The sequence below is a fragment of the Peromyscus leucopus genome, chromosome 23, assembly GCF_004664715.2.
Source record: "Peromyscus leucopus breed LL Stock chromosome 23, UCI_PerLeu_2.1, whole genome shotgun sequence".
Classification (NCBI taxonomy): Eukaryota; Metazoa; Chordata; class Mammalia; order Rodentia; family Cricetidae; genus Peromyscus; species Peromyscus leucopus.
The window spans coordinates 12,513,107-12,533,422 of record NC_051082.1 but is presented as its reverse complement, the minus strand read 5'-3'; the positions used below and the strand labels follow the sequence as shown (position 1 = coordinate 12,533,422).

General features: G+C 46.8%; 1 protein-coding gene across 7 annotated transcripts in view; it reads right to left on the bottom strand.

Moving 5' to 3' along the window:
* Nucleotides 1–20,316, bottom strand: part of Hectd4 (HECT domain E3 ubiquitin protein ligase 4) — a 171,952-nt gene that overhangs the window by 56,830 nt on the left and 94,806 nt on the right. For 3 of the 7 annotated variants that reach the window (XM_037198666.1, XM_037198667.1, XM_037198668.1), the window contains exons 22-38: nucleotides 19,024–19,170; nucleotides 17,899–18,003; nucleotides 16,957–17,120; nucleotides 16,215–16,448; nucleotides 14,497–14,689; nucleotides 14,237–14,341; nucleotides 13,076–13,164; nucleotides 12,627–12,802; nucleotides 9,332–9,467; nucleotides 9,079–9,235; nucleotides 8,816–8,982; nucleotides 5,965–6,111; nucleotides 4,676–4,860; nucleotides 2,941–3,094; nucleotides 1,752–2,032; nucleotides 1,374–1,563; nucleotides 123–204 (exon numbers count right to left, since the gene is read on the bottom strand). In XM_037198666.1, the coding sequence (XP_037054561.1) occupies nucleotides 123–204; nucleotides 1,374–1,563; nucleotides 1,752–2,032; nucleotides 2,941–3,094; nucleotides 4,676–4,860; nucleotides 5,965–6,111; nucleotides 8,816–8,982; nucleotides 9,079–9,235; nucleotides 9,332–9,467; nucleotides 12,627–12,802; nucleotides 13,076–13,164; nucleotides 14,237–14,341; nucleotides 14,497–14,689; nucleotides 16,215–16,448; nucleotides 16,957–17,120; nucleotides 17,899–18,003; nucleotides 19,024–19,170 (2,712 nt within the window). The remainder of the gene's footprint in view (nucleotides 1–122; nucleotides 205–1,373; nucleotides 1,564–1,751; nucleotides 2,033–2,940; nucleotides 3,095–4,675; nucleotides 4,861–5,964; nucleotides 6,112–8,815; nucleotides 8,983–9,078; nucleotides 9,236–9,331; nucleotides 9,468–12,626; nucleotides 12,803–13,075; nucleotides 13,165–14,236; nucleotides 14,342–14,496; nucleotides 14,690–16,214; nucleotides 16,449–16,956; nucleotides 17,121–17,898; nucleotides 18,004–19,023; nucleotides 19,171–20,316) is intronic. The other 4 variants (XM_028855654.1, XM_028855655.1, XM_028855651.1 and 1 more) reach the window with 3 other exon arrangements.

Below are 20,316 nucleotides of genomic sequence, written 5' to 3'. Positions count from 1 at the left end.
CTTCAGCTGGGACTAAAGGCCATGTCACCACACACCATTGAATTAACATTTAAAAAACCGATTTCTTCTGCAAACCCAAAGTGTGGTAAATGTTCTTCTATCAGCTTTCCCCATGCGGTTACCTTGGTCATGTCTCGATCCATCTTCACAACTTTCTCCATGTTGGCACCGGTACCAAGTCGAAAAGGCCGTCCTTCTGAGCTACTGCAAAAAGGCAGGCAGAGAGGGTGAGTCATTTTTAGAATGTTAGAAAGGAGCATATGTCACCCAGCAACCACGTGTTCAGGCCCTGTTTAGATGCTACCACTGGCTTTAGTGTGTGTGTGTGTGTGTGTGTGTGTGTGTGTGTGTGTGCGTGCGCGCGCGCGTGTGTGCGTGAGTATGTTTATGCATGTATCACAGCATGGATGTAGAAAACACCAGAGGACAATTTATAGGAGTCTGTTCTCTCCTTCCATCAAGTGGGTTCTTGAGACAAAACTCAGGTCACCAGACTTAGTGGCAATGGATTTTATCTGCTAAGCCATCTTGCTGGATCTAAAACTAGCTTTTAAAATCCATAGACTCTCCTTTTTTCAAAAAAGAAATAACTTTTTTGTAATTTTAGATGTTTTAGGACCCAAAACAAAGCTCGTTTTTAAGAATGCAGACAAACACAACACCCTAGAGACAGCTCTAAGGAGGTGGCCTGGTACACGGGCAGCTCAACCGCAGCGTGAAGGCAGTGCCCGCAGGCAGGCCTGGCTTTCGCTCCTAACAACCCAGCGCCCTCTTCTCCAGAACGGGCCTCGTTGTATCAGTTTTGTGATGGCTGTGCAGCCACGTGTTTCTGGGAGAGTTCTTCACCTGAGCACTTACCATGACTGTGCTCAGATGAGACCACTTTTTCATAGGCCGTCCTGGCAAACAAGGGACCCAAGCATGAGGATGACTTCACAGATCACTCTTACAAGAGAGGCACTTGTCTAAGGTGCCCTGTGCTATACAGTAGGCCGCCCCACTGCCTTCTAAGGATAATTACAGGTTTCGTTTCCTTGTTGAGCCACTGTATCATTTATACTTCAGTCAGTTAATGTTTTATGGTTGAAGAATGTCAACATCTGAAGCACTGTCCTCACAGCTAGAGACACCGTGGACCCCACAGGGGTGACAGAAGTGACTGGCTCGCCATTTGCTGGAGCCCTCTGCTGGCTTAGACAGGAAGCACCACATCACAGCTCACCCTGGGGTTCTAGAGGCTTAGGTCTGCCTCATTCAGGGGTGGCAGCCACAGTGTGTGCCTACTTGGGCTGTCTGCACAGGGCTGAGGCAGGCACAGTGCCTGAGACACGGGTGGTCTCTGGTGGCACTGCTACTCTAGGCATTGCAGTCACCTCAGCAATGGCTGGAGGACCTCATGGGAGGACTGATCTTCCCGCTTGTGGATGAATATGGAGAGCTTGCCGTCCACTGCTTCACTTTCTTCTCCAGGATCTTTATCTCCTTTTAAGGGATTCTTAGGACTGGTTTTTGTCAATGTGGTATCAGGTTCAGAAGCAGTTGGAGAAAGAACCGTCTGACATCCTTAAAGCAAAAACCAAGGCCGACTTAGAAACAGTGCTGTGCTGTGTGCTTCCCCATTCAGGAAAAGCCTCCCACCCCTCCCTCTCCCGCCATCTCTCCTTTATCACAGAGCACACAGGTGCATTTGGGGGCCTGGCCACGGCAGGAGCTGAGCTCCCAGCATCACCTCCTGTCCAGGCACTCCTCACCTGGGACCACATAGTCTGCCAGCTTGGCTAAGAGCAGAGAGGCGATCTTGGAGGCAGGGTCACTCGGGTCCTCCTGCTCACTGTTGAGGGAGGGGACAGAGTAGCTCCAGGGTGGAAGCTCCACATTCCCACAGTCCTCTACGCTCATCAGAGGCAGAGCTGCACGGCACAGCTGAAGAATGATCAGCACCAGCTTTGGGGATGGACGCTGATCCAGCAGTAGGGAAAGGAGTTTGGACACACAGGCTGGCTGGCTCAAGATGGCTTTCCCTATGTGGCTCCTGCAAGATGGAGAAAAAGGGCACTGTGCTGAGAAGGTCACACACAGACATTAGAAACAAGTGTTCCCGAGGTGGAGCTAGACAAACCAGTGAGCTCAGACCTCAGGAGGAAGACATGGACTTGACACTGTGTGCAAAGAATGGCCGTCTGGAGCAAACATAAAATAAGTGTTGATAAAAAAGCTAACCCATAACACCTGGGAAGGATAATTTCCTCATTTTTTCTCATCGCTGGTGCCTCAAGCGCAGGTGTCCAGAGCACCAAGACTAGAAGCCTAAACTAGGAGCTTTGCAGTTCTACACTCATGCCTTCAGAACGTGCATGCCAAGAGCAAAGCTGTCCCAGTGCTACAGTCCCCAACACCAGTGACCTGTGACGGCCAAACCTACTGAGCCAGCAAAAGCCAGGACACACTGTCATGTATGTGACATGGGAACACGGGGTGCCCAGGGAGAATCACTCCTGTTTATTTAGATAAGTGCAAAAGAACGAAGTAATTACAGGCCCCGACTGATTCTATGAGTGTGTGGTGTGGAGCATGGAACCTGGCTGGGGGTTTGTGCACATCAGACAACATTTTACCACTGAGCTACCCACCATCCTCAACTGATCCTTTTCATTACTCTTAGATGACTGGAATCTGGGTCTGAAATGCAGGTGTACATGCCTGCAAGGCCCGTGGCTGGTGCCATCAAGTCATAAAGCAAACAACAGTGCCTTGTTCCTCTAGACAATCCTCACATTTTGAGACTAAATACCATGTTCCAATGACTTTATTCTCTACTATTTTTCTTGAAGCACCAGTGTGTCAAAAAAAATCTGGAAACTTGGATGTTCCAAAATTAACAGAAGCAAAAGTTACTCCAGCCACTGAAGGGAACAGGCTGTTCTCCAGGGCCTTCCATACCTGGAGAGGTCATTGAGAAGACTCAGGACATCTTGCAGGGCGTCATTGCCAGCAGCCTGGTTGCCACAGCACTCAGTAGCTCGTGCAAGGTGGTTGGTGAGGAGACTGGACACCTGACGGGCCAGCCCTGAGTGCACAGCCTCTGTGGAGCCACCTTCAGAGTTGGAGGAAGGAAAGAAGAGCAGTGAGCACTGAGGGAGAGCATACCAGTCTGTAGGCATGCTGAGTCCTCCCTCTCGGTCTCACTGCATGTGAGTCCTCCCTCCCAGTCATGTGAGTCCTCCCTCTCCATCTCCCTTCATTAAAGCATCCTTTAGACTCATTTTATCTTGTTTGATGTTTCACTAACCAGTCAGAGTCTCATCAGACAATATCTACACATAACAGTCAAGGCTGAGGGGAGGCCTTCTCGTGAGACTGAGATATAATTAAGTCATGTGTAACAGAGGAATAACACAATCCCATGTTTATACTCTAGTTCCACTTCACAAGCATCCTTTGTAAAAGCCACATGTGTCTTGAGTTTCCTACGCATGTCTAGATCCCAGAGCTACACACGCTGTCTGTTCAGTTCTGCAGTCCTGTGCTCACATTCTCTCCCGAGAAGCTTTTCTGGATCTCACACTCAGCCAGTCTGTTCCATAGCACGTAGTAAGCACCTCCACTGGGGCCAGGGCTCCCATCACACCATCAGTATTTCTACACCAACTTCGTTTGCCAGACCACAGTTCTTTTTCTTAAGATTTATTGTTTTAACGCGCGCGCGTGCGCGCAGATGCCAAACAGGCCAGAAGAGCAAATCAGGTGCCCTAAAGCTGGAGTAACAGCTGGTTATGAGTTGCCTGATGTGAGTGCTGAGAACTGTACTGTTCACTGAAAGAGCAGCAAGTGCTTTTAACTGCTGACCACAGTTCTTTTTTTTTTTCAGACCACAGTTCTTAAAGGAACAATGACTTAACTCCTCTTCTGTCTACTATATAGTATAATAGGCTTTTAAGACATTAGAATACCGCCAGGTGGTGGTGGTGGTGGTGGTGGTGCATGCCTTTAATCCCAGCACTTAGGAGACAGAGGCAGGTGGATCTCTGTGAGTTCGAGACCAGCCTGGTCTACAGAGTGAGATCCAGGATAGCCAGGACTACACAGAGAAACCCTGCCTTGAAAAAAGAAAAGAAAAAGGTCCAGTCAGTATAGAAATGGTCAACAGAGGGTTGGGGATTTAGCTCAGTGGTAGAGTGCTTGCCTAGCAAGCGCAAGGTCCTGGGTTCGGTCCTCAGCTCCGGAAAAAAAAAAAAAAAGATCAACAGAGCATTGACACTGTATTAGGTAGGCATCGTATGTAGCCTAGGATGCACACAGGTTCCATGCAAACACTGTGTGATTTTATAAGGACCTAAGCTATAAAGTAACTAAATAAACATATTTATTAAACATATGAGTGTTTGCCCTGCATGTATGTAAGTACACCATGTGCCTGGCACCCTACCCGCCAAGGGGAGAAGAGGGTGTCAAGTCCCCTTGGATTGGAGTTACCTACAGTTGTGAGTCACCATGTGGGTGCTGTGAATTGAACCTAGGTTGTCTACAAGAGCAACAAGTACTCCCAACCACTAAGTCAACTTTTTTTTTTTTTTTAAAGACAGGGTTTCTGTGTAGTTTTGGTGCCACCTGATGAGTAGTTCAATACTGCCCTCTCCTCTGCCACCCGTGGGCAGAGTGGAGTCCCACTGCTCACCTTCCTCTTTCTCCCACTCCACACAGCGGTTGGCCAACACCTGGAAGGCAGCCCAGGCCATGGTGGCCACCTTCTGCTTTTTGGTCTGCTTCTCACTGGAGCTGGACTCGGTCTGACTGCTCAGGCTACAGAGTCGATCCATGAGCTGCACAAGGCCACTGCGGACCAGGCACTTCTCTTCACTCCTGGGGAAGAGCAGAAATGGAATGAAAAACCATGACTGACCAGCCTTTGTGAAGCTCTCAGGAAGATTCAGGCTATCAGAGAGGGGTGGAACACATCCGTACCTTTTCGTTAAGGGTACTACCATGTACAATCACCCAGGACACTTTTCCTATAGTGGTGATGCCCTTAGAGAAGTGCCTTCAAAATCAGGTTTGTTCACACACGAGAGCAAACCAGAAACTGATGAGTCAACTCAATAATAGACAAAATAATAATCTGTTTTCAAAAACAATTATTTATGTGGTTTGTCTCCATGTTTATCTGTGCACAGTGTGTGTCTGGTGCCCTTGGAGGCCAGGGACTAGAAGTGCAGAGAGGTGTGAGTCGCCATGTGGGTGCTTGGAACAGAGCCCAGGTTCTCTGGAAGATCAACCAGCACTCTTAACTGCTCTAGCCTCCCCCCTCCCCCCAGTAATTATCTTATTATAAGGGCATTCAAATGACTCCATGAACAGTTAACAGCTCTACGCTGCTAATTAAGTGACTCAAGAAAGAACATAATTGTGCCAAGACAAAATGAACAGACAGGGTTTCTCTGTGTAACAGCCCTGGGTATCTTGGAACTTGCTCTGTAGCCCAGGCTGGCTTGGAACTCATAGAGATCCTCCTGCCTCTGCCTCCCGAGTGCTGGGATTCAAGGCGTGCACCCCACGCCCAGCTCCACAGATGTCATTTTGAACCTCCGAATCTACACAGTGACATAATCCTAATGGCAGCAATTGGCCACTTGACTAAGGAATTGTAGACACATGCCACTAGGACAGATCCTGAGGAGGTATTCGATAACCAAATCAAAAAAAATCCAATTTTACCATTTTATTTTTACTTATGTGTATGTATGTGTCTAGTGTGATGTATACCATGTGTGCAGGTGCATGCCCATATCTGAAGAAGGTGTTGGATCCCCTGGAGCTAGAAGCTGAACTCATACCCTCAGCAAGAGACAGCTCTCTAGCTCCTCAAAATCCAACTTTATAAATTAAAAAACAAAACAAAAAATTGCCTTCTGCTTAGCTGACTACATTGATATACACCCCACAGGCCAATGGCACGTCCACACTCACCTGGTGTAAGGTATGGTACACAGGAGCCCAATGCTGTTTGCACAAGCAATAGGGTACCGAGCGCACAGAGACACCACAGAGGTCATGGTCTCACCGAAGGCTTCCTGGACCTGCTCCACCATCCCACCGCAGGTGAGCTCTTCAATTCTAGGAGACAAAGACCAAGCTCAGGTGTCCTGAAGACATCAGCAATAATGTAAGGAGGGACACATAGGAGCCCTTCCAAGAAGCCCAGTGCCAAGAATACAGAGATAAAGGGATCTTGGAGATCACCAAGCTTAATGCCAAAAGCTGCAGGTCATGGAAAAGTGTTGGGAAGGATGCCCAGGAGTCCCTCAAACAAGATGCTCCACACTGAGGAGGACCCCAGGCAATCTTGGCTTAGGGAAAGTTACACAAGGCTCTCTCCTGCAGAGTTCTTCAGAACCTGTGATGAAGCTTGAACACCCAGCAGTAGTAAGAACAAGGAATGTATTTGATAATAAGCCATGAGACATGTCTGTCATAGCCTGGGCAGCACTGAGGACTGGAAATGGAGGGACATTAATGCAAAAGCGAGGTCTAACAGACTAGAAAGAGTCTCCTTCAAGTTCACACTCTAATTACTAGCAGAGGACGAGAGACCAGGTATGAAAAACAATCCTTTCCTAATGTAAAAACACAACATGGGGCTGATTCTATTTCAATTAATATTAGCTGAGAGTTGAAATTATAAAGATTTATGTACAAAGATTTGTAATGTAATACTGTTTATAATAACAAAAATAAACACAAATAATGCAGAGTTTAAAAACAGGGAACTGGGCCTTTAATCCCAGCACTCAGGAGGCAGAGGCAGGTGGATCTCTGTGAGTTCGAGGCCAGCCTGGTCTGCAGAGCGAGATCCAGGACAGCCAGGGCGACACAGGGAAACCCTGTCTGAGAAGACCAAAACTCAGCAAACAAACAGATAACTAAGTGAAATGAAGACAGGGAACTGGGCCAGAAGACAACAGCTCAGTGGGTCAATGCGCCATCTGCACAAGCCTGACCCCAGAGTCTGCTCTCTGGAACTGAAATGGTGGCACCTGTAACATCCATACTCCTACAGAGAGAGGGAGGCAGAGGCAGGACCAGCCTGAAGCTCACAGGTCAACACGTCGGGGGATAGACCACAGTGACAGAAGACAGACCCTGCCTCATCAAGGCAGAATGAGAGAACTGAATCGAAATTCTCCTGTGACTGTCACACATGAGCCATGCTGTCTGTGTGCCTGACTGCACACAAGCACACGCACACGTGTGCACACATATGCGTCCACATACGAACACACAGAGAACTGGTTATCAAGTGTGATGTAGTCCCAGCTGTGGAAGCAACACAGTAGAGACCCATAGTCAGAACAAGAATATACACTAAAATGTTAGGAGATTGTACATTAGAATTTTATTCTTCCTCAGGGGGGAAAAAAACACCCAGGTGGTGTTGGCACACGCCTTTTATCCCAGCACTCAGGAAGGAGGCAGAGATAGGTAGATCTTTGTGAGTTTGAGGCCAGCCTGGTCTAGAGTGAGTCCCAGGACAGCTGCCAGAGCTACGTAGAGAAATCTTGTCAAAAAAAAAAAAAAAAAAAAAAAAAAAAAAAAACTAAAAAAAGGAATTCTTCTGAATGTTCTTCATATTTTCAAAATTGTAATAAATGATATTATTAAAGACTGTGCAAAAATGAAAAGGTAATCAAAGTAGGGGTGGTTGGTGTCTGAACATTTCCTTCCAGGCACCCTGGAAATGGTGGGCATGTACATAGTCATAGGCTTTGTCACAGGGACTGCTGGCTCTGGACATGCCAGTCTGACCAACAGCCAAGGACAGACCCACCCAAGTAAGACCTAAAATTCTGTCTTTCAAGCCTCTACCACACTAAAGCTGTTTCTCCAAAAAGGCACAAGCTCTCCTGATTGGCAGGAACTTCTCTTTAGCAGCCACCGACCCTCTGCCTGCTGGCCACACTGCATCAAAGAGCACCAGAAGACACAAGGCTCCAGCGGCAGCTCTAACCTTTCCTGTTCTGCGGGGACCTCTGACCCCTGGCATGAAAAACTCCCCAAACACATGCCAAGGCCTTCTGAGTTAGGATCTATACTGACAGTTTTAGGAATTGATTAAATAAAAACTATCACTGAAGGGCATAAAAGTGTATAAAAGTCTAGGTTTACTGTATCACTGCAGTCAATGCAAAACTGAGAGAAAATAACGAATGACCCTCTGCATCCATGAGGAGACAGGAGGTAAGCATAAAAACAGAAGTGTAGTGGAGCTCTATGGTGCTTTCAGTAATGAAGAAGCAGATCCTTTAAGGCTGAAAAGACAGTGATGTCTAAGATATACTGAGAAAAACAACCATAACTGTAGGGACAAACATGTAACATAAACTCTTCCACATGGAAACATCACACATGGATAGTTACAAGACAAAGAGAACTGAGGAGCTATGTATGTGTATATGGTTGGTACAACAAACCCCAAAAAGAACAGGGGCAATTTAGAATGGATGGTGTCAAAGAGACCTTCCATTCTGCTTGTATCCTGAGATGTTTTTTCAAAATCATACACCACTATAAAAATATTTGAAAACAGCGGTGGTGGTGGTGGCGGCGGCGGTGCACACCTTCAATCCCAGCACCCAGGAGGCAGAGTCAGGCAGATCTCTGTGAGTTTGAGGCCAGCCTGGGCTACAGAGTGAGTTCCAGGACAGCTAGGACTGCACAGAGAAACCCTGTAGGAACAAACAAATCTGAGACCAACGTGAGCAAGTGCAGCCGTGCTTCTGCCCACGGTGGACGGACAGTGTGAATGAACGGAACCACTGACCTGGGCCCTCCCTGGAGGACCATTGTCACCGGGCCCACCAAGTGTGTCACTCCCCCAACTCGCACGGCCGCAGTCAGCAGCTCCCGCATGTGCACCAGGGCCTGCTTCCGCGTGTTTCCCCGCCGCCACCTTGTCTGTGCAGCCAAGAGGAAGCTGCTACTGGACACCTGAAAGGCACGGGAGGAAGGACGCTGACATTCACTGTCATCTGTGCTCCAGCTGCCAGGAGCCGTCCATCGGAGATGTGCATGTCTGTGACCTACCGCTTGGTCGGGGTTAGTGCCAATGAAAGCGAACAGCTGCCCCAGCAGAACGCTGTATGTGGGCTTGTCCCTGCTGTCCTCGATGGCCAGCGACTGCAGGAGTGTAAAGGAGCTGCTGCGGTGGCTGGTCACGTGGCGACGCCTACAGAAAACACAACTGTAGCAGATGAGCAAATAACCATGCTCAGGGTGGCTGTCTGAACACTTCGTGTAAACTACACACTGGGATCTGCTTTGGCCAAAGACCATTTACCTCTGATTTGCTCTAGTAAATTCCAAGTCTTCGTTACCAATCATTTCCAGGTCAGAAGGAGCAGACATGCTTCGAAGGAAAACAGGCTGCCGGACAGCATGAGATGCCACCTTTGTTTCTGAAGCTGACTTGCATGCTGCAAGGAGGAGGAAAAATGCTTACCACTTCTGGTGTCTGATCTGTAGGGAGGTACAGCAACAGCTATGTGTAACAGAAGCCCCTAGGGCAGGGCTCAGCCAGTAATTGGGCTAGCAAAGAATACTGACGAGAGTAAGCAGTAACTTTAAAAACCTAAATATGTGGTTAAATTTTATTTTTAGCTTGAAAATTTAAAGTCTTTTTTTTATTAAACTGGCTTTCCAAAAAAAGGACAAAAGTTTATTTAATAACTATCAGTGTTTATTTCAATATGAGCATTCTTTTTGTTGTTGTTTTGTTACCTATCTATCTATCTATCTATTTTTGAGGCAGGGTTTCTCTGTGTAGTCTGTCTATCTATCTATCTATCTATCTATCTATCTATCTATCTATCTATCTATCTATCTATTTATTTTTGAGGCAGGGTTTCTCTGTGTAGTCCTGTCTGTGCTCGACCTCACTCTTGTAGACCAGGCCAGCCTCAGACTTAGAGATCCGCCTGCCTGTCTCCGGAGTGCTGGGATTAAAAGTGTGCACTATCACACTTGGCTTCAATATAAACATTCTAAAAAGTAGGGAGCTGGGGCTACAGCACAGTGGTACAGCATTTGCTTAGCATGCAGAAAGCCTTAGGTTCAGTGTTCAAGACTGAAGAGAGGAAAAAGGCAAGAAGGCACAAAATGGAATTATTAATCCCCCCCTCTCTTTTTTGGGGGGTACTGGTATTGAACCCATGGCTACTGCACATTAATTAGGTAGGCAGGTACTGACCCACCATGCTATATCCCTGCATCTTTATAGGGTCTTGGTGCTGCCCAGATTTGCTTTTGTTCTCTAGCTGCACAATCTGGAACTTAAATTTTTTTATTTTAATTTTTTAAAATATTTATTCCATTCTCAAGTGTATGTGTGTGTATTCATGTGCACACATATGAGTGCCAGTTTCTATGGAGGCCAAAGGAGGATATCCAATCTCTTGAAGATAGAGTCACAGGTGGTTGTGAGCCTCCTATCACGGGTGCTGAAGACTGAAACAGGGTCTTCTGCAAGAGTAGGAAGCTTTCTTAACAACTGAGCCATCTCTTTAGTCCCATAGTTATTTTATTTTTAAAATTTTTAAAAAGTAACATTTATTTATTTATTTATTTGTTTATCTATATATTTATTTATTTATAATGTGTGTTGATATTTGGCCTGCATGTGTGTCTATGTAAGGTTGTTAGATCCACTGGAATTGGAGTTACAGTTGTGACCTGCCATGTGGGTGCTGGGAATTGAACCCAGGTCCTCTGGAAGAGCAGCCGGTGCTCTTAACTGCTGAGCCACCTCACCAGCCCCAAGTTGTTTTATTTTAAAAAATTAAAAATAATTAGATTGAGGGGCTGGGGAGATGGCTCAAACATTAAAGAGCTTGCCATAGCAGTCTGAGGACCAATTCAGAGCTCCAGAACCCATGTAAACGCCATGTGAGTATGGTGGCCCCAAAGTAAGCTGGCTAGCAAGAAAGACTAGCCATATGGGTGAGCTCTGGGTTCGAGCCAGAGGCTCTGTCCCAAGGAACAAAGTGGAAGAGCTGCTAAGGGTAACCGCAACCTTAGGCCTCTGAAGGCACAAGCACACATGTCCCCCATACACACAGATGAAAAGGAAAAAACAAACAAAACAAGACAAAACTGTAGGGAGAAGTCCCTTCACATCTTAAGAGTAGACAGCTTAGCCGGGCGGTGGTGGTGCACGCCTTTAATCCCAGCACTCAGGAGGCAGAGCCAGGCGGATCTCTGTGAGTTCGAGGCCAGCCTGGGCTACCAAGTGAGTCCCGGGAAAGGCACAAAGCTACACAGAGAGACCCTGTCTCGAAAAACCAAAAAAAAAAAAAAAAAAAGAGTAGACAGCTTAAATCTAAAATATGGTAAACCTGTCTCTCAGGTGCTATCAGCCTGTTACCTATGATTGCGAGCCCCCTGGAGAGTGTAATCAACTTCATGGAGTGTCTGAAGTTTCCATTAAAAATACGCTGCTCTAATTCAACAAAGGTGGTTTTGGCCAGGGATACACATAGTGGACCATTGTTGGTACCTCACTGATTTCCCTGGAAGGCACATTTACAAACTAAGAATTAAAATGTAACCTGGAAGAGAAGCCTGGAGAGATGGCTCAGAGCTTAAGAGTACTCTTTGTTCTTCCAGAAGACCTGGGCTGGTGCCCAGCACCCACATGGTGGCTTACAACTATTTGTAACTCCATGTCCGGGGGATCCAGTTCCCTCTTCTAGACTGCCAGCACCAGACACAGACATACATTCTGGTAAAGCACTCATACACATAAAATAATTGTTAAAAAAATAATAATTTAGGGGGCTAGAGAGATGGCTTAGCGGTTAAGAGCACTGGCAGCTCTTCCAGAGGTTCTGAGTTTAATTCCCAGCACCCACATGGTGGCTCACAACCATCTGTAATGAGATCTGGTGCCCTCTTCTGGCCTGCAGACATACATGCAGGCAGAACACTGCGTACATAATAAATAAATCTTTAAAAAAATAATAATTTAAAAGACTTTTAAAAAACTGTGATCTGGGGATTTCCAGTAATAATCAATTTATGTCAAGTCCTGCCAGAAGGTCCTATATAATGCAAACCCAGCTTTGAGTAAAGAAAAAAGACTGAGCTGGGTTGGTGGTGGTGCACGCCTTTAATCCCAGCACTTGAGAAGCAGAGGCAGGTGGATCTCTGTGAGTTTGAGGCCAGCCTGGTCTACAAAACTGTCACTCTGTCAAGGAAGGAAGGAAGGGAGGGAGGGAGGAAGGGAGGAAAGACAGACAGACAGAGAGAAGGGAGGGAGGGGGAGGGAGGGAGGAGACTGGCACACTCTGAGACTGACAATGCTGATTACATAAATGCTTCTGTTACTCTGAACTTAAAACAGGGAGCACTGCTTATGCAAACCCATGCCATTGCACTCCTCAGAGGCCCCAGGAGGAACCTTCAAAGCCAAAGGGGATCCATTCAAGTTGACTCCATAGGGATTCAAGTCTTAGACTAAAGACAATGAGAGGCAAGAAGGAAAATGTTTCCATTTCCTTTTCCGCTGTTCTAGGAAACCCAGGAGTGGATTCATTAACAATAGTTGATGTCTATTTATGAAGAGCCTGCAGCAGTACCAGGCGTCTCTGCCGGTGTCCCTGAGATGCTCCTGGTGAGGCCTGACTGGGCTGCAATGGTGACATGCAGCAGCAGCTCGGCTCGGTTCATCAGGCTCTTCACCAGCGTCTTCGTTTTGGCCAGGGGGTGAGAGGGCTTCTGAGTGAGGGAATTCACCTCTTGGAGGAACTTCTCCCTAGAGAGAGAGACTGAGGTGGGTTTAGTTGTTCTCCAGCTCAGCCCACTCAGCATTCAGGGACGAGGACAGCTCAGCAGTCACCTAGTGAACACTGCTCATCTGCCCTTCTTCTGTTTCAAATGCCTGGGCTACCTCCTGAGTGTTCAACCAGAGCTGTGGACTTACCAGTAAGAAACTCTGAGTATCTGATGAACACACAACACTGAAAAACCTGCAGTGTCCTGAGCACCAAGGTAAGGAGCCAGCTTGAGAGTGAGTAACATCACTAACCTCAGGGAGAGGACCATGTTTTCAAGATCATTTCCATCAAAGGAGACTTCCTTCATTGAACACAAAAGTTCTAGTTCTTTCATTTTGTTCTAAAGAAGGAAAAATCAAGAAAGGACGGTATGCATGACCTGCAAGGACCAAGCTTACTATACATTTGTTAGCAGGGACAGCAGTCAGGGCCAACCACCACCTTCGGCTTGTGTGCTCTGCTCCCGTACAAGTGAGCCCTGCTTTTGGTTTTGTTTGTTTTTGAGACAGGGTTCCTCTGTGTAGTTTTGGAGCCTGTCCTGGATCTCGCTCTGTAGACCAAGCTGGCCTTGAACTCACCGAGATCCTCCCGAGTGCTGGGATTAAAGGCGTGCGCTGCCACCACCGGCCGGCTGATTTGTTTGCCCTTTCCACACTGCAGGAATGAAACCAGTGCCTTGGACATGCTGAGCAAGTGCTCTCTCGTGAGGGGCTATAGCCTTGGACCTAACTCTTTAGATACAGCGTCTCGATTTGTAGTGCAGACTGACACTAAACTCACAATCTTCCTACCTTGACTTCTTGAATGTTGAAATTATATACTTTTATTTGATAGGATAAAGTTTAAAATTTTCATGGTCTATTTTCTGGGGATTTCAAACTCAAGCTGTATTTTTTAATTTTTCTTTTGATTTTTAAAGTTTGAAAGCAAAATTTGATAATAATGGTAATATCTTTTCCCTCTATTTACTTATTTGATTATTTATTACTGTGTGAGTGAGTGAGAGAGAGTGTGTGTGTGTGTGTGTGTGTGCACATGTGCACATGTGCCACAGTGCCTGTGTGGAGGTTAGAGGACAAGTCCTCCTATCACACTGTTCTCAGGGCTGGAACTCAGGTTACTTACTAGGCTTGGTGGTAAGCACCTCAACCCACTGAGAATCTCACCAGCCTAATAATGGTAATTTCTTTAGCCTTCTGACAAGGCTATCAACCAGCTTAAAATCAAGTACTTGTATGCTAACATGTCCTCCTAGCTACTTTCATTTAGCCATTTAGAGAATGGGTGTGTCACACAGTATACAAGGTTCTGGAAGGAACACTACTTTCTTGCATGCATGAGCGCGTGAGCACACAGGGCACCTTTGCTCTCTAAACAGCGTACCCCAGTGGGGACTCTCACACTGCACTCACCTCGTTAAAATGGTAGTCATAGAAGAAAGGCATGTTGTTCTCCAGCTTGCCCTGCAGGGCATCCTCCACCTCACTTTGCCACTTCTGCTCCAGTTCGGCCACGCTCTAGGAGGGTGGAAAACAACGGACATATAGGTGCTGAGACAAAAGCAGGACAATCTGTAAGCTTGGAATTTGGACTAACAGCTTTGAAAACTTCTTTCACTTGCCATGAAAGAAACTGTTTCCAACAGTTGACACACACCACCCTTTTCACTTACCTGCAGCTGTCTCTCCATGGCATTGAGTTTTTTAAAGGTCTCTCCCATAATTTTACACAATAAATCATATTCCTCAGCATGTTCTTCCTGATACTGGAAATTGATCAGGGACTGCAGTGCATCAACCAAGTTCAAGTGCTTAATAACGCAGGACACCACCATTTCCTCCATGACATCGGGCTGAATCACTTCTCTGTCGTGACAATGGGAACCAGTCAGGTATATGGTACACTTAATTTAGCAGCACCATAAGCAACAGGCTGGAAATCATAGGCTTTGACTCAAATACTGGTCACCACAGTGCTTGTGTTACACAAGAGGAAGAGATGGTGGCCCCGCAGACACTGTGTGCTAGCAATCAGCTTAGTGTAGTAGATGATAAAACCGACACTGGCTGATAAAGCTGAAAATCAAATTTAAAGGTATCTCCCTTCGTAAGACTTGGATATTTTGAGCTAGAGTCATAGTACAGCTGGAATAGGTCTAAAGCTCTTGACCAGACATTCTGGAAGCTGAGGAGCTGGTCACTGGATTAGATACATGAGTGCCAGTCCTTGGCAGACCCATGAAAGTCAGGTGAGAGCCGGGCAGTGATGATACACACTTTCAATTCCAGCACTTGGGAGGCAGAGGCAGGCGGATCTCTGAGTTCGAGGCCAGCCTGGTCTACAGAGTGAGTTCCAGGACAGCCATGGCTAAACAGAGAAACGGTATCTCAAAAAGAAAGAGAAAACAAAACCCAAAGCCAGGCAAGGCAGCACACGGCTGCAGTCCCAGTGCTGGGTGGAGAGACAGGCAGGTCCAGGCACCTGATGCGCTGCCAGTAATGCCAACCGCTGATCTTCGTTCCGTAAGAGCATGCGGCTGGGAGTCATAGAGCAGGGTGTGTCCCTTCTCTGGCCTCTGTGTACTCAACCATGGTGCATGCACTCCCACATACACAAAAAAATAGAGCCATGGCACTATTCCTCTTCTGACCGAGGCTATGGTGTCCAGTGCATGTGTATACCAGGTTGTACAGAATACTGTTTATGGACGATCTGAGAGGACTCAGTGGGAAAGGGGCTTGTTGCCACATCTAAGAACCTGAGTTGGATCCCCAGGACATGCATGGTGGAAGGAGCGAAGCAGCTCCTGCAAGCTGTCCTCTGACCTCCACCTGCATGCCATCGTGTGCTCGTGAAGATGACTTTAGCACAAGCACATCTGTGACTCTCAGACTTGGAGTCTGTCTCTCTCCTGGGAAGCACAAGGAAAGTGTTCCCAGATTGCACAGAAATCAAAAGTAGAGGCTGAGGTCAGGCGGAAGGTCAAACTGTCAGAGGAAAAGCTAGAGCTCGCCAAGTTTGACAGGCATTGGAGTTCCATGGGAAACGTGTTAAGACCCAGCGAACAGCCCCACCATTAGGACCCTCAGTTTCAACACGTGAGAAGAGGGGCTGCATGCCCACACTGCCAGGGCTGCTTGGCTGTGGCTGGAGGGCCACACGAGAACTGCCATGGCTCAATGCTACCTGGTTGGCTCACTAAATATTCAGCTCATGTCCACTAACTAAACATAGGTTTTCGTACAACTGAACTAATTTTTTATGGTGCTGGGGCTCAAACCCAGAGGTTATACACGACAGGAAAGCACTCTTCCACTGCGTAAACTTAAAGTTCAAGGGTCACTAGTTAGACATAAAATGAAACATGGCCTCCCCACTGTCTGAACATACTTTATACTTGGTCTAAACTGAGGTCGTGCACGCCCAGAAATTTCCCTGAGCTTTATCATGATCCCTGGAGGCAGCCTGATCCGAGGCAGGTCGAAGTAGTTCCCAACAGGAGGCACAAGGACGTCCGAGGGGTAGGTAAACTCTCTGTCTTCTTCTATGGTCAGAGGCAGTGGAGAGGGACTCGGAGTGAGCGCAGGGGAGATGACACCGTTGGCCTCCACCTGCCATTGGCACCTGGGGAGAGAGGAACGAGCTCTTCACTCCTCTTCTACGGTTACTGGAAAGCTGGCTGAGTGGCTGCAGCTACGTCAGACACAAGACAGCTCACATGATGTGTCTGTCCAGTGTGGACTCAGCAAACCTTCTCCAAAGGCGAACCGGAGCACGTTGTGGAAGTGCTCTTGTCTTCTTGGGAATGCACATCCCTTCCAACACGTCCTTAGGAAACCCTGGGACCCCACAGCATCACATGGTTACCACCCCCCCACCCCCCCACCCCACCCCCGGCGTCTGATTTGCTCATCATACATCTACCCTCCTCTCTTTGGGGCGTCCTTCAACGGTACAGTGCTTGAACTGGAGAAAACTTATGCAGCTCCAAGAAAAGTTAGAGTAAGGCTGAGAAGCAGGAGGTGTCATCTTCATCCCATTCCTCAAATACTAAGACACCATGCAGCTTTCCACATGAAGTCTATTTCTGTTTGTGGGCAAAAGTCGCTCCAAGTCATGCAGACTTTGTTACCTTTGTAAAAGTTTGGACCGCAATAGCTCCTGACAGGCTTCCTCTTCTTTGGTAATCTCTGGTCCGTTGTACAAGATTCTTAACATGGAACAAGCTAACACAGACAGACCTAAGGCCAGGTCTACCAGGAAGGGCAAGCCTCCTGAGACATCCTCCGAGGACTCCTACAATGCAGACAGGGGCAAAGCACACACACAGGTCAGTGGGCACTGGCAGAGCACTGCACGCTACACTGCACCACACTGGACCATCCCCACTGGGTTTCACAGAGCAGCACCAGGTGCAGTAGCCAACACCAGGAACAAGGGTGGTGCTGGTGTGACCGCTGAATGAGGTTTTGGGAAGTGAACAGCTAGTCGGACTTCTCATTAGAAACAGCACAAACCACGCGCAGGAAGCTAGGCTGCTTGCTCTCGGTTACGCCTCCATAGTGCAGACTGTTATTCTCTCAGTGAGTGCACTGAAGTTACAGGGAAATCCTGCATGCCTCCTGGGTAGCAGCCCTTCTGCTTGATAAACAGAGGACAGAGAGCCCTGCCTCACAGGGGGCACATGCTAGCTGGCAGCTGGGCCTGAGAGGCTGAGGCTCTGTGCTGGGTCAAGCTCTAGTAACCTCCAAGTCTACAGTCTAACCCGAGGGGAAGTCCCACTCCTAACTCAGAATCCAAATGCTCCTGTCAACTGCGTGTTCCAGCCACCTCTGCCCTGCGGGAACATGCTAGAGCCCGGTCACCTCTCCAGGCTTCCAAGAGTCCCAGCCACAGGTTTCTGTGCTGCTGAACTGACTTTAGGTCCAGCTCCTTTCATTCCACTCCACTCACTCTTGCTAGGTTTCCATTTGTTAAGGAAGAGAAAGATGAAAGAGTGCCTCATATTCTGCCGTTTCCAGGGCAAATATGATCTATGTCACCAAGGCACACAGGACAGAGTTAAGTTCAGTACCTGAGCGCGAACTGTGCAAGCAAAGCCCCACATGGCTTTGTCAGGAGTGTTGTGCTCACGGCCACTTCTCATCTCAAAGGAGAAGGTGACTGTATCGCCTTCAACCTTAAGATTTAAGGGGGAAAATTAACTTTAAGAAAGACAAACAATTTCCAAGAGAGCAATGTATTTCAGAGATTGACTTTCTTTTTTCTTTTTGAGATAAGGTCTCATTTTGAATTCATGATCCTCCTGTCTCAGCTTCTAGAGACCTGGATCACAGGAGTTTACCACCAAATCTCTGGCTTAGAGATTTACTTTATTTATTTATTTATTTATTTATTTATTTATTTATTTATTTATTTAATTAATTAATTTTGAGATAGGGTCTCTCTATGCAGCCCTGGCTATCCTGGAACTCACTATGCAAACCAGGCTGGCCTCGAACTCACAGAGATCTGCCTGTGCTCTGTTCTCTTTCCTTGTCTCTTTCCAGCCTCGCTTGTGTCAATGAGGAGGGCAAAGAGCAGCAGATCAAGATTTAGCTCACCCAGACATCTGGGCAGACTGCATCACTGGTTAATTAAAGTGTGCAACAGGTTAACTGTGTGTGCAACATACAAGCTCAGGAAACATGCTAAATATATTTGGTGTTAGTGGGCTTCTGATCCCTGTTTGTGCTCTGGGCACACACTAGTGAGTAGCTCAAAGGCCCAGATTATAAATCATGACCTTAGTCATATCAGTTTGAGAACTGATTGTTCTTTTTCTTCAAAGGCCAAGTTCATTTGAAAACATTAACTCAAAACTTTTAAACTGCCACATCCTGCTGTCCACATCCAGACCAGGGCTCTGGGAGGACTGGCATCCCAGACCCCAAGGGAAGAACTAGCTATGACAACTGCTGGCCACAAAGAACCCTGTGGATGGATTCAAGCTCTAGCATGGACAAGGGTCTGATGTCCTACAGGCAAAAGGAGGGTAATTCTGAATATAAGTGGGAAGGTAGTAGGCCTAGCAATCTGGACCCACCCTAACTTAAGTCCTCACGGCAAATGCTCTCTGGGGCTACAGTTAGTCCTTGGCCCATGAAGAACCTATGGTCACCTTTCTTTTCTAGAAAGACGTTGTGACTTGATACCATACCTTCACCAAGTCCTTCGGCCAACCAGTTCCTAAGACACTACGGCTGCCATATCCCAGAGTGTTGCCTCCATACTCAGCAACCTTCCTACTGTTTGTGTTAGGCCCCGCGTATATCACCAACTTCAAAACAGAAAATAGACTGTTAGACTGTAAAAGAAAAACAAAAACAACATCTACAAATAAAGAGGCTGCAAAAAATATTTGTAAAAAAACACATTTATAACCAGACACTGGTATCATTATAATATAACTAATAGATCCTCATATTTAAGGTCTAACTGATACAAGTTTAGAGGCAATCAGCTGTTGGTATTTACAAGGCAGCCAAAGAAAAATAATGACTAAAATTATTGCCATGCATATTTCTTATATTTTCAAATCTCTATTATCACTGGGACACGAAGGCTTCAATAGTTACACTTGGCTATTGTGCATGTATATTTTTCAAATAGCTATTTTCGTGGTAGTTATCAGCACTCATTAACAAAAGGTGCAGTCTGGCCCCTTAATTCCTCCCCACAATTAACAAAGTGAGCTAATATAGTCAGGTTCTAATACCTAATACAAAATAAAAGCACCAAAAAAAAAATCAATAAATAAATATTAAAAAATGCAACAAAGTGAAAACAAGCCACACATTCTTAGACTGTTGCTTAATGGCATAAAAAGAAATGACACAATTATGGGCCAGGAAGGTGGCTGCTGCTTGTAGAGACAATTTTCATTTGTTAATACTATTCTCCTATCACCCATTTATATCCGACTGGCTGATGCTTTTACTATTAAAGTGTGCCCGCATGATATGTGTGCATGGGGCATGTGTGCCACAGCCCACGTGGGAAGGTTGGAGGACAAGCCGTGAAGGTGGTGCCCTCCTCCCACCAATGCATGGTGGGGTCTGTGCAGAGTCATTAGGCTTCTGCCACACCAGCCTCATCTACTGCGCCCTCTGGCCTCACGGGTGCTTTTCTAACATAAAAGAAAGAGAGAGACAGCTCACTTGGCATTCAGGTACATCCAGAGGAAACAGAGCTCTGGCTTCCATAACTACGAAGCCTGAGGCTACAGTCCACTCTGCCATACCTGGCAGCTCAGCTGGGCCGTGAAAGCTGCGTGCATCTTTAACCTGGCTGTTGGTCAGCTAGTGAGCTCACACTCTTTAGACCTCCTGCTGACAGCAGCCAGGGACCATGAGAAGAATAAATATGTTTGTCTACACAGTAAGCTTCCTTATGAATCGTAATTCTATGTACAGGGCAGGCACTAGTCAGTATACACTAGAAGATGCGAATG